Source organism: Eriocheir sinensis, chromosome 43 (genome assembly GCF_024679095.1).
Source record: "Eriocheir sinensis breed Jianghai 21 chromosome 43, ASM2467909v1, whole genome shotgun sequence".
NCBI classification, from domain to species: Eukaryota; Metazoa; Arthropoda; class Malacostraca; order Decapoda; family Varunidae; genus Eriocheir; species Eriocheir sinensis.
The window spans coordinates 9,137,722-9,161,879 of record NC_066551.1 but is presented as its reverse complement, the minus strand read 5'-3'; the positions used below and the strand labels follow the sequence as shown (position 1 = coordinate 9,161,879).

At 38.3% G+C, this 24,158-nt stretch overlaps 1 protein-coding gene across 1 annotated transcript in view; it reads left to right on the top strand.

Moving 5' to 3' along the window:
- Nucleotides 1-24,158, top strand: part of LOC127010447 (calpain-B-like) — a gene marked incomplete in the record, with an annotated part of 104,942 nt that overhangs the window by 2,770 nt on the left and 78,014 nt on the right. The window contains 13 exon segments of the mRNA XM_050884618.1: nt 1,754-1,904; nt 3,740-3,841; nt 4,448-4,486; nt 4,959-5,105; nt 7,784-7,882; nt 13,855-13,947; nt 14,439-14,525; nt 14,802-14,879; nt 15,560-15,610; nt 15,990-16,148; nt 18,799-18,882; nt 21,365-21,462; nt 22,416-22,457. Of these exon segments, the coding sequence (XP_050740575.1) occupies nt 1,828-1,904; nt 3,740-3,841; nt 4,448-4,486; nt 4,959-5,105; nt 7,784-7,882; nt 13,855-13,947; nt 14,439-14,525; nt 14,802-14,879; nt 15,560-15,610; nt 15,990-16,148; nt 18,799-18,882; nt 21,365-21,462; nt 22,416-22,457 (1,156 nt within the window).

Below are 24,158 nucleotides of genomic sequence, written 5' to 3'. Positions count from 1 at the left end.
ACTTTTGTTTTTATCGTTAAATTTTACTTCATCGCCGCTTATATCCGTTGTCATGGGAAGGATGGTGGCGAGTCTCCTTTCTCCGGAACAGGCCAGAAATAGTCCCATTAAAGCGTGGTGGAACCTGCCACACCCATGCCCTCACTCCTCTTCCCTCCTTACCCTCTCCTCTTCCCCTTCATAGTATTCACCTACCCCCTGTCCTGTCCCTCCACCCCACTTACCCCACCTAACGTGCGCATTTCCTCTCCCTTCCTGCCATTTCTTTTTCCTCGGCACAACCTTCCACCGTGTCTTCCTGCCTTCCTTCTTTCCTTTCGCTTCGATCGCTCCCCTCTCATTTGGCACCGCTCCTTCCCGTGGTCACGTAACTTCCCTTTCCCTTCTCCGTGTTTTTTGATAATTTTATCTATTTTAGCTCTATCTTTTTCTTTATTTATTATTTTTATTTGTCAACAATCATAGGACTGTATTCCTTCCTAGGCGTTTTGTAGGTATGACTAACTTTGTTTAAGATGTAGCCTTTTTTTTTCTCTCCTTATCGCTTTTCTCTTCATGATGTCATGATACTATCTCAACACTACTTTATCTTTTGAAATGTTGTTCCCCTTGTTAGTGTGGGGTATCACGTTTCTCCTCATAACCCTCCCCTGCTGCAATCAAGCAAGTAGGTTAAGTTACAAGGTTTATAACACAGGATTGTTCAACCGGGGTTTCACATATAACTCCTATTCATGCACCCAATGCTCTCTCTCTCTCTCTCTCTCTCTCTCTCTCTCTCTCTCTCTCAGCCGCACTACAAATTCACCGTCTCAAAAATAAGCGTTTGAAGTATGTAGTGGTATGGATGTAGTGGTGAAAATATGACAGTTCAGGGAGGGAATAGAGGGAAGAGGTGTGGAAAGTTTTTTTTTTATGGATTGGGAGGAAGGGGCGGATGGAGGAGGAGAGGAATAGCATGAAGAACGGTAGGGTATTTTTTTTTCTTCATTTTTGTCCATCCCTCGTCTAAATATATTCGTGTGTGTGTGTGTGTGTGTGTGTGTGTGTGTGTGTGTGTGTGTGTGTAGGCTACATACATGTATGTTAACAGACATCTATGCTTAATTTGTTTTAACACCGCACTAATTATTTTAACTCCCTACTTAGGTGCTAAAGGAGTGGTTATTTCAGTTAATCTAAGAGAGAGAGAGAGAGAGAGAGAGAGAGAGAGAGAGAGAGAGAGAGAGAGAGAGAGAGAGATTTGTCATTTCGATATTCAACTGTTCCTAATATTTTCCCATCACTTTTTTCTCTGGTCATGTCCTCACGCACCGAAAGGAGGAAGAGCGTTATACCGAATAATTATACCATGCGGAAGATTTTACTTTTCATTTCAATAGAAGCAAGTGATTACCATGAATACATCAACTGAAAGAAGTTCAGTTTGCCGAACAAAATTGTGTTCAAAGTAAACAAGTGATGAAGATCTTGATTGTGACTTAAGTGTGCGTGAAGCTTGAAACATGGAACATATCGTATGTGTTTATTCGAATTGAAAATATGATTTGGATAACTTATCAAACATTGAAAAGTGAAAAAAGACATTGAAAATCCGTCTCCATTGAGAAGAAAGAGTATCATTATTCAACATAAGTCCTTTACAATTCGTGTGTTTTTGAGTGATATATATTCAGAAAGTTCCGTATTTATGTAAATAATAACGCCCCTACTTGTTTAATGCATGTTTGTACCTGTTTGTTACCTGCCCCAGTTTGACCGTCCAGGAATACCTCAATAAGCACCTAGATTTGGCGGGAGAGCAAGGAAGCGCAGGGCCGAGGCATCATGTTCGGCTTCCTGAAGAACGTGGGGCAGGACATTCTGCAGGACGTGGTGGAGGGCTCCCAGGACGACAGGAATAGGTAACTATGATAGATCGCCTTCCATGATGCAACCGTTGCCTAAGTGTGTTTAAGTTAAGTTTATGGATGAGTCCCACCCCAGCCACCCTCCCAGCTACTGTTTATTCAAATGATTCTTTCTTATATCGTTATTTTGATTTGTCTTTATTTTGATGTGCAACACGAGAGGAGAAAGGGTGGGTCTCGTTCTTCTAGCTAAAATAACTCAATTTACTGATTTCAATCCTCTACTAATGTTATTAAGTTCCCTGTTGATAAGGTGACGTAAATTTTGTTATTTGACTTTATCTCTAATAATGAAAGTTACCACATCATTATTAATTAAAGCTGGTTACTCTCACTGACCGTATTTTTAATAAAAAAAATTTCCCAAATCTAAATGCTTAAGTCATGCCTGAATATAATGGATTTTATTTAACGTGTAACATTCACCGTATGATTTTTAATGATTTTGCATGGCCTATTCGCGTGCCTTTCTGGGTGTGCTCGGGTCACGTACACTTTCACACGCAAACCTTCCTCTTCCCCCATCTGGCACTAGACTATGAAATGCGAATCAAATACAGTTCTGTTACGCAAGTCAATGAGCGAGGGATGGCACGGCTTGCCCCCTCATCATCTTTCGGGCTGATACTGGCACTCACCCTAAGATGGAACGAGTCTGAAGTTGCGTTTGTTTGTCACGCTGTCCATCCATCACTCCGCGATCTTTAACTTTAGTTGTTTAGGCACGCGGGACTGATTATGACAGAATAGGACAGGTTTCTTCTAGTTACGGGTTGCGACCCTACATTAGGACTCTTCTAATTGGATTCCCCTCTCTTACAGATAGGTAAATACTGGATGAGGTGCGACCAAGGAGAATAAAGTAATATATAGTCCCTTTGGGTGCGTCGCACTGTAGGCAATTCTTTTAAGACCTTGCAATGGGGTCATGAGGGTCACTCAAAGAGTCTAACCGAATCGCAACACGAAAACTTTTGAAGACATTTGATGCAGTGCCAGCTCCCAGGATAATTCATTATAGGGGAGGCTGATAGGAGAGCTTATTTGAGCAGGTGAGTCGAAGTTGTGCCAATAGAAAGGAATGAAATGATGATTCAAAATCAATGGTCTTGGGCTAATGGGAGGCTGATTGTATCTGGAGGACTTAATTTCCCGAAGCCCCTATGCACTGGCATAGGGTGTAAAATAATTTAGTTGTGCGGCAATATCTTTGGAAAAAAAACTTTAATTATTGTAAAGATTATTGCTCGGCTCTTGCGACCATAAAAAAAGATAGGTTGGAACTTCTTCATTCAGGAAGATTTCTGAAAATTAATCGTAGATTATATTATAGGATCGCACTGCCATGATAGATATTACCTACGTAATGAACGCACGGAATGCATCGGTGAATCTGTTTTCCTTTTAAAGTATTTTTCTCATTGACTTATTATGTATGCAAGTAGAATATATCCCAACAAGTAGCCTACGTAGGTCTCAGCCAACTCTCAAAGGTACTAAAAACTTTTATCTAGAAAAAAATCTCAATTTACAAATTAAACGGAGTGCATGTTAGAGATATGATAAATACATAGAAACAGCTGTAAACGTTTTTAATTGTATATTACTCAAGGAATAAAGAGGACTCTGGATACTCTAAAATCTTTGGAGGCGTGCCTCTTACTGTATGTGCTGTTGGTTTCCCAGCCCTGCCCCTGCGTGCAGTAGTACATGCCACGAAAGTCAGGCACAATAATAAGCCACTAACCCTGCTATATAGTAGCCCGCAGTAGTCCCCCCCCCCCCTCCCACCCTCCGTACCCCGCTAAACAGCATGTTGTGTGGTGCAGGCAGGGCTCTAGCAGGGACTACCACTCTGGGGGCGGCCAGCAGCCCGCCCAAGGGTACAAGGATGTCACGGACCAAATCACGGACGAGCTGGGCACCCTCAGGTGAGTAGCTGATGGCGGGGGCTGGTTAGCTTCATGGCTTGTCTAAATATGCGCATGGCAGAGCGGTCACTGGCAACCGGTGTAGTAGCTGCTGTGTGGCGGCAGCATTCAGTATATAGTATACATGGTAGGTATGTATGTGTTCTCATCTTTACTGTTTACAAATTTTGTTTACTTGTATACATAAGTACATATAGCCTCTTTCCTGCTTAGTTATAACGAGATTCTAATGAAGTTGAAACAAAGTAATCCAATGATCAGATATTATTACTGTAACAAATTTATAGGGTATTAGAATAGGTACTTTGATAACCTCAAACCAGTATGGATTAATAATACTAAGTAAGCTACGCTCATCTCCATATCCCCCGTTTGCTAATTTGACAATTCAGTAGTTTGATAATAATAACTTGTAACGATTAATTCAAGATATACTAGTACACTTTAATGTTTCAATACATACTGTATGTACTGTACCGGCATTTTAAGTCTTGCTGTAGGCACCACAGTGTAAGGTGTCTCCTTATACTGTGGTAGGCACTACGTCACACAAAGCCACCGCCTCTCGTCTAATGATGTTTTCGTGTTCTTTCTGCCCCCCGCCAGGCCCAACAACCCTCAGCAACCCGCCGGCGACTACCATGGGTGAGTGAACCCTCAGGCCCCGCCTCCGAGGGGCTGCTGTAATGGAACTTAGCTTGAAATGATGGTTGATAGGAACAGATATTCTTGTAGACCCGTTTGAAAGGTTATATACCCCCTTCTAAAGAGCTTTAAATGTTGAAAATTCTTAATAAAAAAAAAAAGGATAATCTCAGTTATTAATGCAGACTAGAAATGTGTCAGTTTTTTGGGGGGGTTTGATGAATGGCCAGAGATTCAGGGAGTTTAATTAGGTTTCATGGCAGCCATCAAATATTATTTATATACTATATAACTATTATGTATTAATTTAGCCTTGAAATTCTTCTTTATATCATTTAGGTTGTTGCATTAGAAAGATAGTTAGGTAAGAATGCATACATAGATAAAGAAAATATTATGTTAGAGTATCAACCAATCCTTATGCATATTTCAAGTGACATTTACCAATTTTTTTCCTCTTTTGATGATGCAGAGGCCAGGGAGGAGGTGGACAGTACCAAGGCGGAGGACAGTATCAGGGAGGAGGACAGTATCAGGGAGGGCAGTACCAGGGAGGAGGAGGAGGAGGAGGAGGAGGAGGAGACATGATATCTGGACTCATCGGTGGATTTCTTGGCGGGTGAGTGTGAAATGCCAGGAATGGTGACCTACCATCTGAGTAATGAGTTGTTTTCACAGGTATAGCCTCATATCTTTTGTTATGTACCATGATTTTCAGCTTCTATATAGGCCACAGACTATCTTAATTTAGATTAATTTGGGCAAGGCAGTTGTGGTAACCATTTCATATGTGTGTATGTTTTCAAGTACATAAGTAATAACATTTCAGACATAGCAGACAATTTTTTGTGAATTTAATTTCTTCATGTCTTTAGCTACAGTGAACAGACATAGTAACTAAAAGTATTTACAGGTATCAGATTGAAATATTCACATAAAAGAAATATTTTCACTGTGAGGAGAAATAAAACGGATGTTGTAAAAATATCGTAAGTTGTGTATTGGAGGTAAAACACAAAAAAATTACAGCTAGGCTGTAAAGTAATTCTTCGCTATCACTGTAACAGATAAAAGTAACAAGACTAAGTCAAAATGTGCAGCACATACCTTTATATGCTGCATCAATGCTTATGGGATAATACACATGAACAACCACCTTCATGATGTAGTGATTACCATGTTTAGCTAAAAATATGCAAGCCTGGCTCATATGCTCAAAAGCCAAAGGTTCCCTCACATCGACTAACGGCCCCCAGACTATATACAGTGATACGTATAGAGTCTTGGTCATTGCCCAGCTCATGGAACTGCTCACCATCCCTTTTGGGTTAGTTGATAAATGGTACCTGAGAAAACTTTGGAAAGGTAAGAAGTGGCAACCTGGATATCACACTTGCATTGTGTTTTGGGGTAATGTGTTCTTACTAAGGTGTCTAAAGGATTACTCAAGAATCCTTGGTTCTTACTCAGCACAGGCTCGAGAGGATGAGATGAACACCATGCCATATAATGCTGCATTTTACTTTACCTTTAACCCAGACATCCTGTAAATGATGTCAGCCATTTATGAAACTAATTGAAAACTAACTTTGTGGTTTGCATATTTGTCAATATTTGCTGAATGTAATGTATAGATCTCATTTATGGGTATTCAAAGCAGTTAATGTAAATATTGGGAAAAGTAAAGTTAGGAGCATATTCCATTGCTGCACATGGTTGTGGCACTCATCTCCATCCCATTAACTCTAGAGCCTGTGTTGGGTGAGAACCCATTACCCTGGGAAACAGGGCAAGTGCAACATCCAGGTTACCAGAGCTTACCTTCGCCAGGTTTCATCAGGTACCCATTTATCAATCAACCCAAAAGGGAAGGTGAATTGCTGGGTGGGTTGTGTGCAGACTTTGAGCCCAGGCTAGCAGATTCCCAGCTAGACATGCTAACCACTACACCACAGAGGTGGTAAATATTGAGTAATGTAAATGTATGTAAACATAAAGGACTATACATGTATATTTAAAAGCAAAGTTTTCATTTAAATCAAGCTTTCATTACTCTGTTTGAATAGCTAAATACAATATAAATAAAGCTTGATGCATAATTTTCAAGTATACCTAGTAGCCATTTATAATTATGCCTATCTCTGATACTCAGTGATGGCCAAGGCCCATCCCAGGGAGGTGGTCAGTCAGGTCCTGATCCCTATGGTCCACCTCCTGGCCAGTATGGAGGGGGTCCTGGTCCTTATGTCCCACCCCCTGGCCAGTATGGAGGGGGTCCTGGTCCTTATGGCCCACCCCCTGGCCAGTATGGAGGGGGGTATGGTCCACCTCAGGGCCAATATGGAGGGGGGTATGGTCCACCTCAGGGCCAGTATGGAGGGGGGTATGGTCCACCTCAGGGCCAGTATGGAGGGGGCTATGGTCCTCCTCAGGGGCAGTATGGACCAGGAGGGCAGGGTGGGTATGGCCCTCCACCTGGCCAGCAGCAAGGTGGAGGCCTGGCATCAGATATCATCAGTGGCATTTTGGGGTGAGCTGGGTGGCTACACTCTCCCTCATCCCCACCCCCAAGACATCAGTGGTGTGGTGTGCAGACTCTCTCTCACCTTCGCTCAAAACTTAACCTTCCTTGAGGCTGTTGCTAACATTGCCTAGACGTGTTTTGCCCCAAGCTAAAAAAAAAAAAAAAAAAAAAAAGCTGCTAAATAACTACACATTCATGTGTGTTGAGTGTGCTGATTTTTGGTGAAAATATGTTGTTTTCATGTATGGTCTTGATGTGTGTGCTGAGTTTGGCATGTCATGCCTTTAAATATTTCAAAGTGCTTGAGTGGCTTCTAGGTTAGGTCATTCCTTTCTTTGAAATCTTGTTTTCTTCACAGACCTAATTTCATGAACTATATCATTTAGTTGATCATACTGTTGAATCATAATTTGATTTTGAATAAATATATCTCGACGTTATTAGTATTATATTCATATTATATTCAACTTTGTGTTTGTGAGTGTGTGTGTTTGTGTGTGTTTGTATTTACCTAGTTGCATTTACCTACTTCTGTTATACAGGATTGAGTCAGTCTAATGTTGACCTGTCTCTATATTTACTTCTATCTAACTTAGAGAAAGTCTCCTCATAAGATAGTTACTTTAAACTAGATGCCAATAGGGTTGCAACTCAGATTTTCTCTCTTTTCTTATGTGTTTCCTCTCGTATGGTGACCATACCAAGAGTGTGTATGTGTGTTGGAGTAATTCCTTACAAATATCAAGCTTTATTATCTCAAGGTGATTTTACAGGGGTGGCGGTGGCAGACAGGATCAGGGTCAGCAGAGAAATGATGGCATGAATGACCTAATAGCAGGCATGGCTTCCAATTACATTGGTGGCATGATCAGGTGAGTGAGTAAATTGTCACCATATTCACTGTGTCTTAAGAGATAACTAAAAGGAGTTTGATCTTACAATACATATGGTTGATAATTGGGAAGGAAAACTCAACTATTTTTTCATAAACAGGTTAGAATGATCACATTGCTTTTTTTCAGTCTCCCCAACCTGAGCCTGGTGGCAATGGGCCCATCAGTAACAATGATAATGGAATTATCCTCTTTGTTGGCAGACTATTTGAGTTTGGGGATTTGTTTATTTTTCTTGTGGAATGATCAGCAGATACAAGGATATTTAAGTTTTTCAGTTAATTTTCCTGTACATACATGAAAATTTTCACAATTACTAATGGATATTTTGCTATTTTACTTTGCAGGGTATTATTTAGATTATAATTAAATTTTTCATTTTCTTCATCTCTACATTCATATATTTACCTTTTGTCATGACAGATATGAGCAACTTGGACCTTCAAAAAGACTAAGTGAGCTGATTTGCACTGCAGTGGGAGCATACATACTCTGTCCGAGAATTTCATGTGTTTTGGTTTTAATCATAATTTTTGTTGTTGTTTGTGTGTTTTACAGGTTTATTCTTCTTACTTATTGCTGTATATATATTTTTTGTCAGATCTGTGCCAGCTAGTTGAACTAGTAAATTGTGTGAAAATTTATTTGATGAATGCAGGCAGTCAAAGGAATGTAAAAGTAACTCTTTATTCTCATAGAGGTCTTTCATTGTTGTTATTTGCTGTCTTTTTCCCTCCTCTGTTTCACTTTAATTAGTAGATATTTTTAGTGGCAGTCTTCCCTACCCATATTATGAATTACATTGGTTTAGATTTTGTCTGCAAGGTTAATTTAGTTGATAATAATGAGAACAATGAGGATGGTGATGACAAATAATCATAAGTACACTTTCTCTTGTCATGGATGCTAGTGGAAATCAACCAACCCCACCAAAGAACCAGCAGGTGACCTCAAACAATGACTTACTCTCAAGCCTTATGTGTGGGCTGGCCAAGAGTTTTGTCAGGTAAAGCAGCATTGCACTGATTCAACGAGATAGACCCAAGTTGACAAATACTTTAGAGCTACACTTTACTTGAAATACTCACTTCCAGCTAAAGCAAGTTAAATGAAATGAGCTGTTATATATATTGCAATATCTTGGATTATAAAATGTGAAAATCAGACATGGCATAGAGTCAGGTATATTGTGTGCTGTGGATGATGTTTTGCAGTGGGAATCAGGGAGGAGCCTCAGCCAATATGGGGTCCCAGGGCCAAGGTCAAGTGTCTAACATTGCCTCCACCATCATGAAGGGCTTGTTCAGGTGCATACAGCTGCCTTCCTTGTCATAATAGCTCAGGCTTTCAATGGAGTTTTGAGGATTGAAATTCTGTCAACAACTTATACAATATGTTGCCTTGATATAGTTTCATTGTTTACATTCTTCAACACTGAAAGTATATGGTTGATATTTTATCTAGAAGAGCATCAGTTAGTATACTAACCAAAAAATCTGTGATTTGAATTTATTTCCAATGTTACTTGACTCGACTAACAGTAGTGGAGAAAACCAGCAAGGTGGGGGCATTACCTCAGCCATGCAGAAGATGGGGCTCAACCAAGGCATGCTGGCTGGGATAGCTGCTAGCATCTTCTCAGCTTTCATGAGGTAGCCTTATGTCATAAAGCTGACTTTAATAGAACAAATATTTAGCAAAATTCTGAATTGATAGTGCATACATGGAGATAATTCATAATATAAAAAAATATTTAAGAATATACGGTGCATATAATAATATATGTTCAATATAATTCTCTATACATTCTTACTGTGAATGTTTTGCTTGTCTCCATGTGGAACCCTCCAGCAACAAGGCAGCCAATCAAAGCGTGCCTAATGCTCCGCCTCCCGCCTCTGACACTGTTATAGGCAATGTCACCACCAATGTTATCAAGGGGCTTCTCAGGTCAGGATGGAATCAGAGGTTGCTCTCTTGCATTTTATAATTATATATCATCTTATTTACCAATGAAAAAAGGTTATCTTTGCTATGCAAGTGATAAGAATGAGATATAACAAATATTTCCTGATGCAATATACATATAATAATATTTTCAGTTGAGGTATATTCTCTTAAATAGTGTAATTATATTGCTAATTGTTTTGTTTGAAAGTGGTGGCAACCAGTCCAGTGTGAGTCAGCTGCAAACAACAGGTGTAAATGATCAAATAGTTGGCTCCGTCGCCTCAAATATTGCCAAGGGACTCTTCAGGTACCTTACCCTTTCTTCAGATGAACATATTATTGCTGATACAGTAAACTAGGTCTATATCTTTTTGAATTATTTATACATTGATTCATACAAGAGGAAACTTCATATATAAAACATATCTTGAAATTTTAGCAGAGCTTTTTGTGATTGAATAATAGGGTTGTAACTTAGCACTTGTTTCTGGACACTCGTACAGTACTGAAGAGAGTGCAGCTGCCTACCGAAGTGTACCCCAGTCAGTCACTGAGCAGCTGGTGTCTGGGGTGACTGGCAGTGTTGTCAATGGCTTAATGAGGTATCTTAGCATTTTATTACACTAGCCATGAGCTTGTTTTTTATGTATATATTGAGAACTTAATTACACAACTTGCTATTTACTATATTCTGTGGAAGGTACTCATCATGAAATATATAAATATATACTATAATATAAAAGCAATCATAACTTTGAATATTTTTGCCTCTGAGAGACTTTTGCATTAGCTTAGTGAACTGTTCTCTATAATAGCAACATGGAGACATCAACGGGTGAGGAAAATGTAGCAGTATCAGACTCTGTCATCTCTAAGGCAGCATCAGCTGCAGTCCGTGAATACGTGAGGTACTGAATAGAGCCTGGCCATGACACGTGCATATATTTTCTTGTGGGTTACCTAGCTGCTTGTGACCTTCATGAATTGAGGTGCATAATATACAGTGCATACTCAGTTGCAACTATTTTGCAGGGTTGATTTCTTAGTAAGGATTGTTTGTATCACCATAACATGGTATATGTAGTCTTTATTCATACAGCTTGTTTGCTCACCTTTATGTTGTGTTAGTGTAGCCAACCATTGTAAAGTGGCATACAAAATTATTCTGTTTGCTTCTTGTGGCTCATCTACCGCATTTTATTAGTTTTATTTTTATGAAAAGTGAGTTTGCTCTTTTATTTTGAAGTTTATTATATTCTATAGGGATTTTCTGCCTGCAATTTTTTTTAGTCACTAAAGGATGCATGAGCCTATTTTTGTGTGTGTTTGTGTATGAAGAAAAATGAGAAAAAAATGTCATTAATTCAACAAATATAATGGCATGTTATTTGAAATTCTAGAAAGAGAGATGAATACTTTCCAGGATCACTTAAAAATGAATACATTATCATATAAATTATAATGTTCTTTTGTAAGTCACTTGTTTCCCTCTGGGTAAATGATCAGTTTTCTCTATATGATGTTTGTGAACATACACATGCAGTGTCACAGCTGTCTCACTCTGTGCTGTGTAACTTTATTATGAAAAAGCTCAAGTTATTTTGCTCTCATTTTATTTTCCTGAAACTTGCACAGCTTTCCTGTGACGTCACTATTCTTTTGCAGGAAGTGCTTGCTTGTCACCACAACTATTTTACGATGAAAAAATTTCAGCAGGAGTATTCCAAATTAAAGATAACCCTATATTGTTATTATATTATAAGAATTATTATTATTATTATTATTATTATTATTATTATTATTATTATTATTATTATTATTTTTATTATTATTATTATTATTATTACCACCTCTGCTGGAAGGCTCTTTGTCATTCAGCATGCAGCATTGTTTTGTTCTGCTGAAGTTGAACAATAATTGAATTCTTTTTTCTTACAAGTATCCCTGATTATTATATATTTTCTGCCTATTTGAGGCATATAAAGATGTGTATATGTACCTGCAGCATTTCAGTGGCTCATTCTTTATTTTTGTCAACACTTTCTGCAGCATTTCTGTGGCTCATTACTTTTTTGTCTGTGCCTTTTCTCATAACTTATCCTTTTTAACCTGTCAGTGGTAACAGAGGTGGCCAGACTGGTGGCGGTGGCGGTGGAGACTTTATGTCCGGCATGGCATCATCTGTTATTGGTGACCTTTTCAGGTATATTTTAACTACAGTATAATGTAGTTTTGAAGTATCCATACTCATGTGCATTTGAATACTAGAGATATGTATTATATTTAGAAGAGTTATGATTCTAAGGAAATTGGTAAATATTATGGTATTGGTTAAGGCTGAGATAACACAGTCTTGCCTTTGTGGTATAGCGGAGACAAGGGACAGGCTACATCTGAGAGGACTGGATTAGATCCCAGCATGGTGTCTGGCATGGTGGCCAACATTGTGCGCGGTGTCAGGTACTGATACTCTCATCTGTCTCCTTGCTCATGGATATCCATTATTATTGATTTACTGTAATAACTTGCTACACCTCAATAGGAGTAAAAGATATAATGTATTTTACCAAGTAATTCAGCACAAATCCACCTGGTTGAATTTTTTATAGTTTTTGAAAAGAAACTGTCAATAAAGGTACTTAGTCATCTTATTAATTGAACATGCTTCTAATATTTCTCTGACTGAACTGGTGAAGGGGCCGGCCCGCTCCAGCAGGGGTTGAGGCAAGTGGTGTCAGTGATGACGTAGTAGCAACTGTGACCTCAGCTGTTATCAAGGAAATCGTCAGGTACAGAAATCAGAGACATTTTGCATTTTTATCTGTAAAGATTATGTATTACTGTTGATACTCTATAGACATCATATAAAACAATTTGGCAGATTAAGCTACATTTGTTCAATATATGATTGTTGTAATCTGATGCATATGGTTTCTTTGGCTATAGAGCTAATCAAGGCAATGTTTCTGTTTCACTGTAGTCAAGACACTGAGGGAAAAATCCTTCCAACAGCAGACGCAAATGCCAACAATCCCATCGTGACAAATATTGCATCTCAGGTTGTCCAGAAAATCTTGAGGTAAAAATTATTAGACCACTACTATATAAATCATACTAATATAATCCAGGTCCTGTTTGATGAAATAAACTAAAAGTGAATAAAGAGAAGCTTAATATGCATGCACTAGTTTGTAATATAAATGTTTGTGTTACTGCTGGTGTGGTGATCGCCTTACTCCTAATGTGTGAGCTGATCCACTAATGATTTACAATGATTCTAACATTCTGAACTGTGAGACCCTAAACACTAACCTGGTCCCCTAGTGAGGATACACAGGATGAGCGTGTCAAGGCAGTGCAACGTGGTGAGGTGGACAGCAGCTTCATCAGCGGTCTCATCTCTAATGTGATTGGAGGAATGACTGGGTAGCCTCATTTTTTTCTTTACTGTCCTGTCAGATGCAATATGGGAAACCTGCCTTCATGTTCATCTTTCCTCATGGTGATTTTACCTTCCCATCATGACTACAATACTGTCTGAACCTGATCATAATGTAATGTGTTTAGCATGATGTGTGACCATTAATTAATTTTCTAAACCTTATGCTAAACATGCATAATGCAGTATTTTTATAATGACACTAACTTTACATTTTCTTTTGATGCTGCCATGTGACAACAGGTAAATCGCAGGTTATCTGGATGCTATTCTACATCACGCATGTAATGTCTGCTTGAGATTCACTTGTTTTTTCTCTTTGTTTTGCATGCCTTTACAGATTTTTGTGTGCATCCTAGAAGCCATCCTCACATTTTAGCTGACCTTTTCCTTCAGCAACACCTTGTTATCACATTATTATTATTATTATTATATAGTGTTGGATTTTTTTATGTACTGCACTTCTGAGTCTTGAATATTCTGTGGCTGTCAGTATTTTTTGTTTTTTACTTTGTAGTCTGATCTAGAAAATCAATTTGGTTTGCTTGATTATCCTTACCAGCAGCGGCCAAGGAGGCAGTGGTGGGGGAGGAAGTGGAATACGTGACCAGGTGATTTCAGGTATTGCCTCCCAGTACATCAACAAACTCGTCAGGTAAATGATGACATTGTTATACATCACTTTAAAACTTTACTCATATTTTTAGGTAATTTCAGTCAGTACCCAAAATATATGGAAATATAGTGTGCTCATATAGCATTATGTTGTGCTGAAAAACCAGACAAAGTGGTAAGAGCCCCCCTTAAACAAACAAAAAAATAAGGTCTGAGGAATCCCTGGATGCATTGGATAAATTTTCTATAGACATGTTTTTCCTCGGCTTCAAAATGGCACAGGTAAAATTCACTCTGTGCATGGCTTCACTGGTGAATGAAGAGTACATTGCCGTATCTGATTAGGTTTGGCTGCATTTAAGTACAAGTTTTGTTTTATTAGATATGCACATGTTATGCCATCTTCTTTTCCCTATGAACTTTGTAAATGCAAACACTTACCTAAAGATTTTCATGTGATTTCAACAATATTTTCTTGTTTTGTAATTGAGCAGACTGAAACTACTGTGTCTGACACTTTATTACCCACAGTGGTGGAGGGCAAGGCCAGCCATCACAGAGGTCACAAGATGATGTCCTCTCAGGCATCGCCTCCAGTGTGATTGGTGGACTTGTTGGGTGAGTCTTAACAGTGATGGAAGGCTCACAAAACATTTTCCTGTTCTCTTTAAATCTGAACCATATCAGAACTTCAAGTACAAAGTGTGAAAATGATCATATTACTTATTTTAATGACTGAAAATCAGATTATAAAGATTCCTTGGTCATAAGGTTTCAGTGTAGATTTTCATCACTATGAAAAATTATATATGATAGAAATTAACTAGTAATATCTATACTTTTTAAGAATCCTCTGCCATTTAATGACTGACAATATTTGTTTGACTGTGACAGTGGTGGTGGCAGTGGAGGCAGTCAGCCCAGACATTCTGGAGGAGCCATTGCCTCAAACATCATCGGCAAGATTGTTAGGTAAGTTATCTTTTGCGTGATTCAGATAGTAAGTGTCCTGTTGATCACACATTTGTGGTGTTATTTTCAGGAAGGTGTTTAAACCTGGGATATTGAGGATGTACTAAGTCCCCAAGCCATGGATTTGCTGCATATGTACTGTGTTTGCTTGATGTATGTCGTATGACATGATAATGCTTCAAGACATAGTTTTAAGGGAAGAAGTGACTGACACATTGGGGAAAAAAGTAAAAGAATAATGCTTTTCCTTTTCAGAGATGTGTAATTTTTTTTATCATGCCATTTGTAACAATGGCCAAGGATTGTTGTCATAAACATGATTTTTATCCCTTAACTTTGTATTGGGTTTAATGATGGGTGATAAATGTGCATCATTCTTCTGCTTATACATGAAATGAGATAGAGGAATTTTGTACAGTGCTCCCTAATTCAGCACAGTATTCTACATATATTCAGGCTTATAATGAATACTGATGTAATACGCAGGAGACCTAATATAATATTATGTGTTGTCAAACTATTACTCTACATATTGATATCTGAAGGACATATTTATGTGGATGGTGCTTTATGGATGTGATGATTCAAAAATGTTTAGGGAGCTTCTCTCTGTCTGCTCTCCTAACTGGCTGTGAAAGGGCCACTAACTCTGTTGCATCTTCCTTACATGCTGACAACAGTGATGGTGGTGGAGCCTCAGATGACCTCATTAGCCAGATAAATGTCCATGGGTAAATTTTGCTAGAAATGGATTTACATTGATGCTAGGAATGCAGGACATGGAGAAGGTTTCATATTCATAAGTGCTTTTAGTGTATATGTACACTTGATAATAATGTGTACCTGCTCTTGAGCTTACATTGTGAAATATATGGTAAATATGTATAACCTTCATGTGCTTTATGCAAAAAATGATATTTTATTAAATATTTTCACTGCTAACTCTCCTGAGAACACAACTGCATTAACACGTGGTTAATTATTCAGGGATTACTTAATTTAGCTTTAACTTAATGCTAATACCGTAAGTGATACACTACCTCCAATTTTACAAGAAGCTGCTAGCCGGCAGTTTAGAGAATAGTAATGTAATGGCACTTCTGCACCAAGGCCAGGACCAATGCCCCCTGGACATGCAGTGCCAGGAAGGCCCTCAGGTATTCCTGGGGGAATGCCTGGGGGCCAGCCTGGAGCACCAGGGGGCCAAGGAGGGCCAGGAGCATCACTTTACCGAACCATTGCTGCCACAGCAGTAGAGGCTGTAATAGGGTAAGGCCTGATCCATGGCACTGAGTGTTGCAGTTCATGCAAACTTGCAACATATAAATTTAATTACTCTATCATTATTTCCCCCTCAATATTAACATTTCTTTTCACATTGTTAGTAATGTAGGAGAAATCCCAACCTGCACGACCCACCTGCACCAGATCCACCCACCCACTATATTTCTCTTGCTGTGAAGAATCTATTATCTTATTATTATTGGAGTGTTTATGTTTTGACAGTTATCTGTAGTATATGTAGAAGCTTATATGGCCAGTGTATATTGATGGGTGTGAATAAGTTAATTTCAAAAACAGGTTTGTTAGATGTGACTTTAAGCAGTGAGCCTGCCTAAGATATCACAATCTATAAACACAGCATGCTCTTATCATGGTTACTCTTTACTGCAAGTCATTCTAAGCAGAACTGAGAAACACCTATGCTCTAAGTCTTTATCTAAAGGGTTGTGATCATCATAGGATCACTACTGTTGTCTCCTTACTCGTGAATTTACATGATATGTATGTGTTATTTTATTTTCTTCTACAAATTTTTGTGCAGGAGAATTTTAAGATCTTGTTTTTCCCAGATAATTTCACATGCAATGAGAAAAAAATCAGTATTTTTTTCTCGAAAGTATTGTTGATAGAAATACATTTATTTAGAATCTCTTGTGCAGTAAAAGTCATGCATGCCTTTTCAAAGCATATACTTGCACCTAAACCATACCCAGTGAATGTGTCTTTGGTGTCAACATTGTACTACATAAAAGGAATGATGTGTTAATTGATGAACATTTTACATAAATTTCTAGTTCTAAGCACAAAGTACCATTGCCAGTAAATCCACAGGTGTTCAGAATACATGCTTTTCACACCATCATTCCCTGGTCAGAATGCTGTATGATTCATTCTTGATACACTAATAAAGCAGAAAATAAAAAGGAAATACGTATATTATGGTGTTTCCTGAACAAGCACCTCATGCTTATTTTTTGGTTGAAAAATATATAAAATTCAAATATACATAGCTGTGCTTGGCCCACTGATAAACACTCAAGCTTAAAGGAAAGATTTTATCTTGTCATTTTCTGTTAATGTCACAGTTCTAAAACTTGCCTTGAACTAGAGCAGCATTTCTTAACCTTTCCTGAACTCAGCTCCCCTGGATTAAGCAGCCCAGCAACCTTTGAGGTAGCCTGAAATTTTTCAGTGTTATCTGTGACTTGGCTAAAAAGCCTACATTTTCTACAACACTATAAAGTGATGGTTTGTGAGAGGAGTAGAAGTGAGGTTGTGGATTTTGTATGCCCATATAGAGTGGGAATTGAATGTGAAAAAGAATGCAAAGTGATTTTGAATGGTGAAGAAATGGAGGAGGTTAATGAGTTTAAGTACCTTGGATCAGTTATGTGTAAGCATGGTGATACATAAGGAAAGACAAGAGAAAGGACATTGCAAGGAAGAAAGTTGGTAGGGTCTTTGGGATGTATCATGAGTGGCAGAAGTGTGAGCATGGAGGTAAAGAGGGATTTGAGAAATACAGTAATATTACCAACCCTCACATATGGAAGCTAAACATGGGCCTGGAATGAAAGTCAGAGGTCTAGAGTGCAGGCAGTGGAAATTAGTTATTTGAGGAGTGCATGTGGTGTGAGTAGAATGGATGGAATGAGTAATGAAAGTGTGTATGAGCGTTTTGGAATGTGTTACGTGGGTGAAGGGAAGAAGTGTGGAGTGGTGGAAGAAGTGAAGTGACAGACTTTAAAGTGGTTTGGCCACATGGAGCGAATGGAGGAGAGTAAGATGACCAGGAGGGTATATGTGAGTGAGATAGAGGGAGGGAATGTTAGAGGACGACCTCCAGTGAAATGGAGAGATAGGGTGCAGGAGTATGTCAGGGAGAGGGGTGAAAGATCCTTGAGAAACTTTGAGCATGCAAGGAGGGAGTGTCTGGATAGAGAGAGATGGAAACTCTTCTGCCATGGCCATCCCCTGGTGGGAGCTCCTAGGAGCAGGTGTCAAAGAATGAATGAATATAAAGTAGGTGGTAAATATTTTAATTATTTTATTAATTCCCTAAAATATATGGGATGAAAGATGTCACCAGTTTGTAAAACCAGTCAGAAAAAAATTGGTATGTACTTCATTGGCTGTATTCTACTGAAAGTAATTTTCTAAAAAACTCCAGATGTATATTCTACCCGTCCTAACATTATTGCATTGTACCTGGCTTGAGCTTAATCTCAACACCCTCTTAGATCTGTTTATCTCCACTGGTTAGGGAATGCTGACCTAGAGTTAGTATGATGGTTTAAAGGTATGCTCTCTTCTCTAAATATTAATTTCATGTAATACATTGGATAATACAACAGAAACATACTAAACAGTGGGATAGTGAAAATAGAAAAGATAATATCATTTGAAGATCAGATTTACAGTCTTATAGTCAGGTGCATGCTTATACCTGTCTCTACCTCTCTGATCACTTAGTATATCATAATTTTTCTGTCAAAAAATCATAACTCAACCCTCGACAACTTCCTAACCAATGGTGCAGTTCATCACGGCAGTGTCTTGTGTCTATCTGTTTCACTTTGGCTTGGGTTTCACTCCTTCTAAGATTTTTCTCTTTATTGAACCATTCCTTGGACAGCAACAAGCTTGGTGAAGGAGTAATGGGGGATGTGGTGAAGGCAACCTCCACTGATGTACTGGCTGATGTTATGGAGGGAGCAGTGTGAGTCATGTGCATGAAGTATTTTTTTACACACTAGATGTAGATTTGGCTCTTTCTATTGCTGTGTAGCTCACCCAGCACCACCAATCCCATAATAAAACTCATGAACTGTGGTGCATTAACAAGTTTTAAAGCTTGTATTGCTGAATATACTTAAATTCATATAACTTCTTTAAATTTTTACAACTTGGGCTAAGAGAAGATTGATTGTGTTGGTAAAGGTTGCTGTGTGTATGTGGGTCCATCTTAATGCATACAGCACACAGTCAGTCTGCTTGGTCAAGAAAAGATGTGTAAAAAAGATAATGGATGCAGCATAATGGACATCTCATTACTTTTTTGCAAAGGTGGACATTCCGCAATTTAAGTCCGCTAATAGCGGACTAACAAAAAAATTGCGGAATATCATTAGCAGAAAATTTTAAAAATTAGCGGATTGCAGTTAGCGGAATGCCAAAATTATAGTCCACTAACACAAACTTTCAAAAACAATGAAATTTCCGGGAAATTCAAGAATATTCTTGAAAGTGTGGAGAAACTTCTAGATTTGGGTGTCCAGACGTCCCTGATTTTAATGGTTTGTCCCGGAAATGTCCCGGATTTCATGCACTGTCCCGGAAAATGTTTTTTTTATTAAAGCGTTCCGGATTTCACTTCCAGAAATCTGGCCACCCTATTATAGATCTGTCTGATGCACAGCCAGTCTGCACGCAGGTAGGAGGCTGCCCAGGCTGCATAGACAGGACAGGAATATTCTAGAACTGTGTTGCGCTGCCAGCCTGTCCTGGCAGCCTGCGTGGGAGGCAGTTTACATTAGCTGGCTGAGTCTTAAAAACAACAACAATGACTAATGACTGTAATGAGGATTCTGTATTTTGCTGTTTTAAAACTTCTGTTATATATAAAAATATGTAAAATAAATAAATATATAAATTGTGAGGTAGTAATTTTATTGGAAATTATGTTTTTAACTACCAATAAAGGGTTAGTGGACTGTTACGGATTTCATTAATGGACTAAAAAATTCATTAGCGTAAGCAGTAGCGGATTTGCGATAGTGGACTGGCGAAGCCGTAAAATTTAAGGATTAGCGATTAGCGGAATGCCCAACAAAGTTATTGGAATTGCGAATTGCGGACTAACAAAAAATTAGCGGGTGCCCACCTCTGTTATTTTGTGCATTACAATACTTACAATATATCATGATAAATGTAATACAAATATATCAGCAGAAACAAAGACTAGTCTTGTGAATTTTCTTTCTGTTGATTATATGTATATGTTGTTTTGGTATATGTCATGTAAAATTATTGTGCATTATGCCATAACCAGTTCAGCTGATGTCTTGATGTGTATCTATACTCTATAGGGAGTCATACTGTATGGTCTGTTACTGTGACCTTGCATATAACCTGTATTTCATGCACATCACACAAAGTGGGAGGAGAGGGCAGCTGTAGGGGAGGCGGAGGCTGCAGAAGCTTTAAGAGTCACATGCTTGATCTGATTGGATAAAATGACAGTGACAGACCAGTGGCTCTCAGCATATTAACCTATTTCTGGAGAGATGCCAAATTGTTTGACGGAATTCTTACTGATTTGCCAGTTTTATTATTATAAAACATTTAGAGGATTTTATTTGTGTTTGTTAGTAGTTAGTAAGTGTTACTGTTGGTGGAGGTAATGCTTCCCTAGATAGTTTCATTAATTATGTTTGTTTTCATTTTATTTTTGTTTGTCCTTTTATATATATTTTTTTGAGCCATTACAAGAATGCACGTTTTAAGAAAACAATCTATTCATTTTTGAGTTTGGGACAGTTTTAAGTACTTTTAATTAAATTCGTATTTTTCTTTTTATAATTAATATCAGAAAACACTGCAGTAAGTATTTGTTTGGGGGCCCTCCACATGACTGGCTGGACACTCCCAAGACTCTTTGCATTAATAATTATTTGATGGATGATGTTTGCATGCATGTTTTTGTAGTCAGACTTTGTGTTCACTAATCACAGCTCAAAGAAGACATCAACTCCTACTCCTCTGAGCCAAGACCTGAAGAAGAGTAAATTCAGTGGACACCAGAAAACTAACAACAAATTAGCCACTCAGCACAAGAATTAATAAGGGAATGGGACAATCTCTTTGTATCACCAACATTCAGTTTTTATGTCCACATCTGTGACAGACCAGAGACATATCATGGACCTAATGACTGACATATGACATGCTTTATACTAGCACTTTTCATTTGTGTAGTGTATACATTTAGAGATGTCATGTTGTTAGAAAAGTGTATCTTCTTCAAGCTACTTTTGGTATTCGTATAGATTGTTAGGTTAGTCAAAAAAAAAACAGGCCACTTATATTTATGATTTTTTTACAATCAGTATTGCTCTGATATCAAAGTTCTTAGCTCCCAAGTAGAGAGCTCTATATTATTTTTGTAAAATTAATTAATGGGATGTCTATATGTCTTGCAGAGGGGCACAGTTCTCCACCAAGGAGGATGGAGAAGTGGTTGAGAACCTGACCCAAACCCAGTTGGATCCTTCCAAGCACCGCATCATTCCTAGTGCTGGTAAGTCCTTATTTCTGCTCACTGGCTGCATTGTCTGTCTGGTCTCCAAGTGCCAGGATCTTTTTATCCAAATACTTCTAGTCTAGTCTCACACATATTCTTTTTTCATCTTGAATTTAAACTGATTTTATTAAAGTGCCAGATTTTTTTCCTTGCAGTTTTTGTTAATGTAACATTTACCGGGGCTATATCAATGCTTTTTCTTCCTTTGCATTGAAATAGTCTTATGTAAGTGTCGCAGCATTGATTTTCATCATAGATATAAACTGACCTCACAAAAATGTCACTTTTTGGCTGACATTCAGGTTAGATTCTTAAAAATTCTGAGGAAAACTAGTAGTATATAATAGTTATGATGAAATACCCAGCATTGTTAGATGGTCAAGTTTTTGAGGGAAGAGTACAGCATGAATTCATCATGTATACAACATGCAGATTGTGTAGGTTTAGATTAGGTCAAGGGTATTCCCATATGCTTTACTGGGAAATTCGTAATAAATATCAACATTGGAAAATGGTTGTTTGTCAGAGTACTATTTATTCAGGAACCTTATGAAAAGATACATAAATTTAAGTACCTCACAGTTATGAGAAATGCAGTGCTCAGAGTTAAGTGAAGGGTATCATCAGACTCACGACAGAGGAGCTAGTATTAATACAATAAGAATATTCACAGGCATCCCATACTTTGTTAGAGAGAAGATTTGCTCTTATAAAAACTACATGATTTTCAATACTGCTGTGGCAGTTGTGTGGGTCATAGTTTGGCCCTGATAGCAATCAAATGTGTAACAGTAAGACCACTTGCTGTTGTCATTGTTCTGAGAGGATTTGTGGTGTTCATTTAGGAAGACCTTGTGTCACCCATTTCTTTACATCCATTTCTCAGCTTCAGTTGTATGATGAATAAGTATTGCATAATATGTCATCCTTATCTTGTCCCTCCCCTTCAGGTGTCCCCCTTCAGTCATTTTGGGGTCATCCCACGAAACACCGTTTGTAACTCTTGTTGGTGTATCTTGTGTTGCTAACCCTGCATGAAACACTGAGTCGGCAGATGTATTTTCATAGTTTTTACTAATTGTGAATGAAATTTTATGTGAATTTTTCAGGCATGTAAGGAAATATTCAGCTCAAGATTTTTAAGTACCTATTTATATAATTTTCGTATTAAGTTTTGCCCCAAGATTTCTGAAATAGCTAACAGATTAGATTCTGTAGTATCAGTTACTCAAAAGAATGAACAAAATATCTCTAACCCCCAGTAGTTCCAAGCTAATTATATTATATGATGTGTGATGCATTGTAGAATCCACACAACATTCCACTGTGAGCTTGTAGGTGCACTGCTACCAGTAGTGTGTTGTGACCATTAACTGTACAACACTAATCACAGCCCGTGATGGGAGCCAGTGCTGTGATGTGTTGTGATGCAGTGATGTTACGCAGAGTTGCATTGAACTACAGACAATGCTAACCATACATGTGGATATGTCACTAATCCAAGGAGTGTGAAGGAAATTCAAGGAATGTACACTAATAGTTCATTACGACTGATGAATACATATTTGCATAGCTTGTGGCGCCAAGACTGTATAGTCGCTCAACTTGTGCACTGACCCTCCCTAGAAATACTCACCTCAGCAATACATTTGAGGCACATTTTTTGGTGTTTATCATGCATGTGTTAAGATTAAAGAATTCCTATACAGAGCAGATTACCAATGTGTTACCGATTAAGATTTCAAATTATTACAGATTTGCATTTTTTCTAAAGGACATGAGATCACTTATTAAGGGAATAATTGACCAAAATTTTTTGGGAGCTTTAAAGGATGAAGGTAGGGGTGTTTTTACAGTAGCAGGACTCAAGTTTTATTTTAGAACAATGGTACATATGAGTAAATTCATTGTTTGGATATCAGTATTTATATCTATATTTTATTTAGAAGAGTGTTTATCAACTTTTTTAACCCTTTAAGAATGGGTGGGGGTGTTTTCTAGCTGCCAGGCAAGGGATGGGTGACGGATTTTCTTTAGACTGCCTGTCGCGGAGAAATTGTTTCACGAAGAGTTAAAAACATACGTGGTTATTTTTTCCAGTATTCCAGAGGTGACTGCGACCTCAGGGGGTAGCTTTGCTTTTTTTTTCTGTCGGAGCTCAAGACTGCAGTGACGCCAGACACGTTGTATTTCATATCTTTTATAATGATTTGTTTTCTCTGTAATGTGAATTACATCAATTTTATGATGTATTTTCTTTGCCATCTGTGTGGCAGCGGAGAGGCTGGGTGGCATCACAGTGGCCTCCAGGGCGTGCTGAAAATTGAGAAGTGACTGATCCTCACATTATACTTTAAGGTTTTGAAATATGTTGCTGGATTAAACAAGAATCCTCATACAGTTACTTGAATGAAGGGAAGAGATATAAATTGGGTGTGGTGGTCATCGTGGTCCGGCGCTATGCTCAGACCAGCCTGTATCTGAACTGTTTCTGATGTGAACTAATTACATATTAACCTTCATTACTAAGCATGATGCCTGATGACACACACACACACACACACACACACACGCGGCCCGGTAGCCCAGTGGATAGAGCGTCTGCCTCAACCAGAAGGACCGGGGTTCGATTCCCCGACCGGGTGAAGATAAGTTGGGTTTCTCTTCTTTCACGTGTAACCCCTGTTCACCTA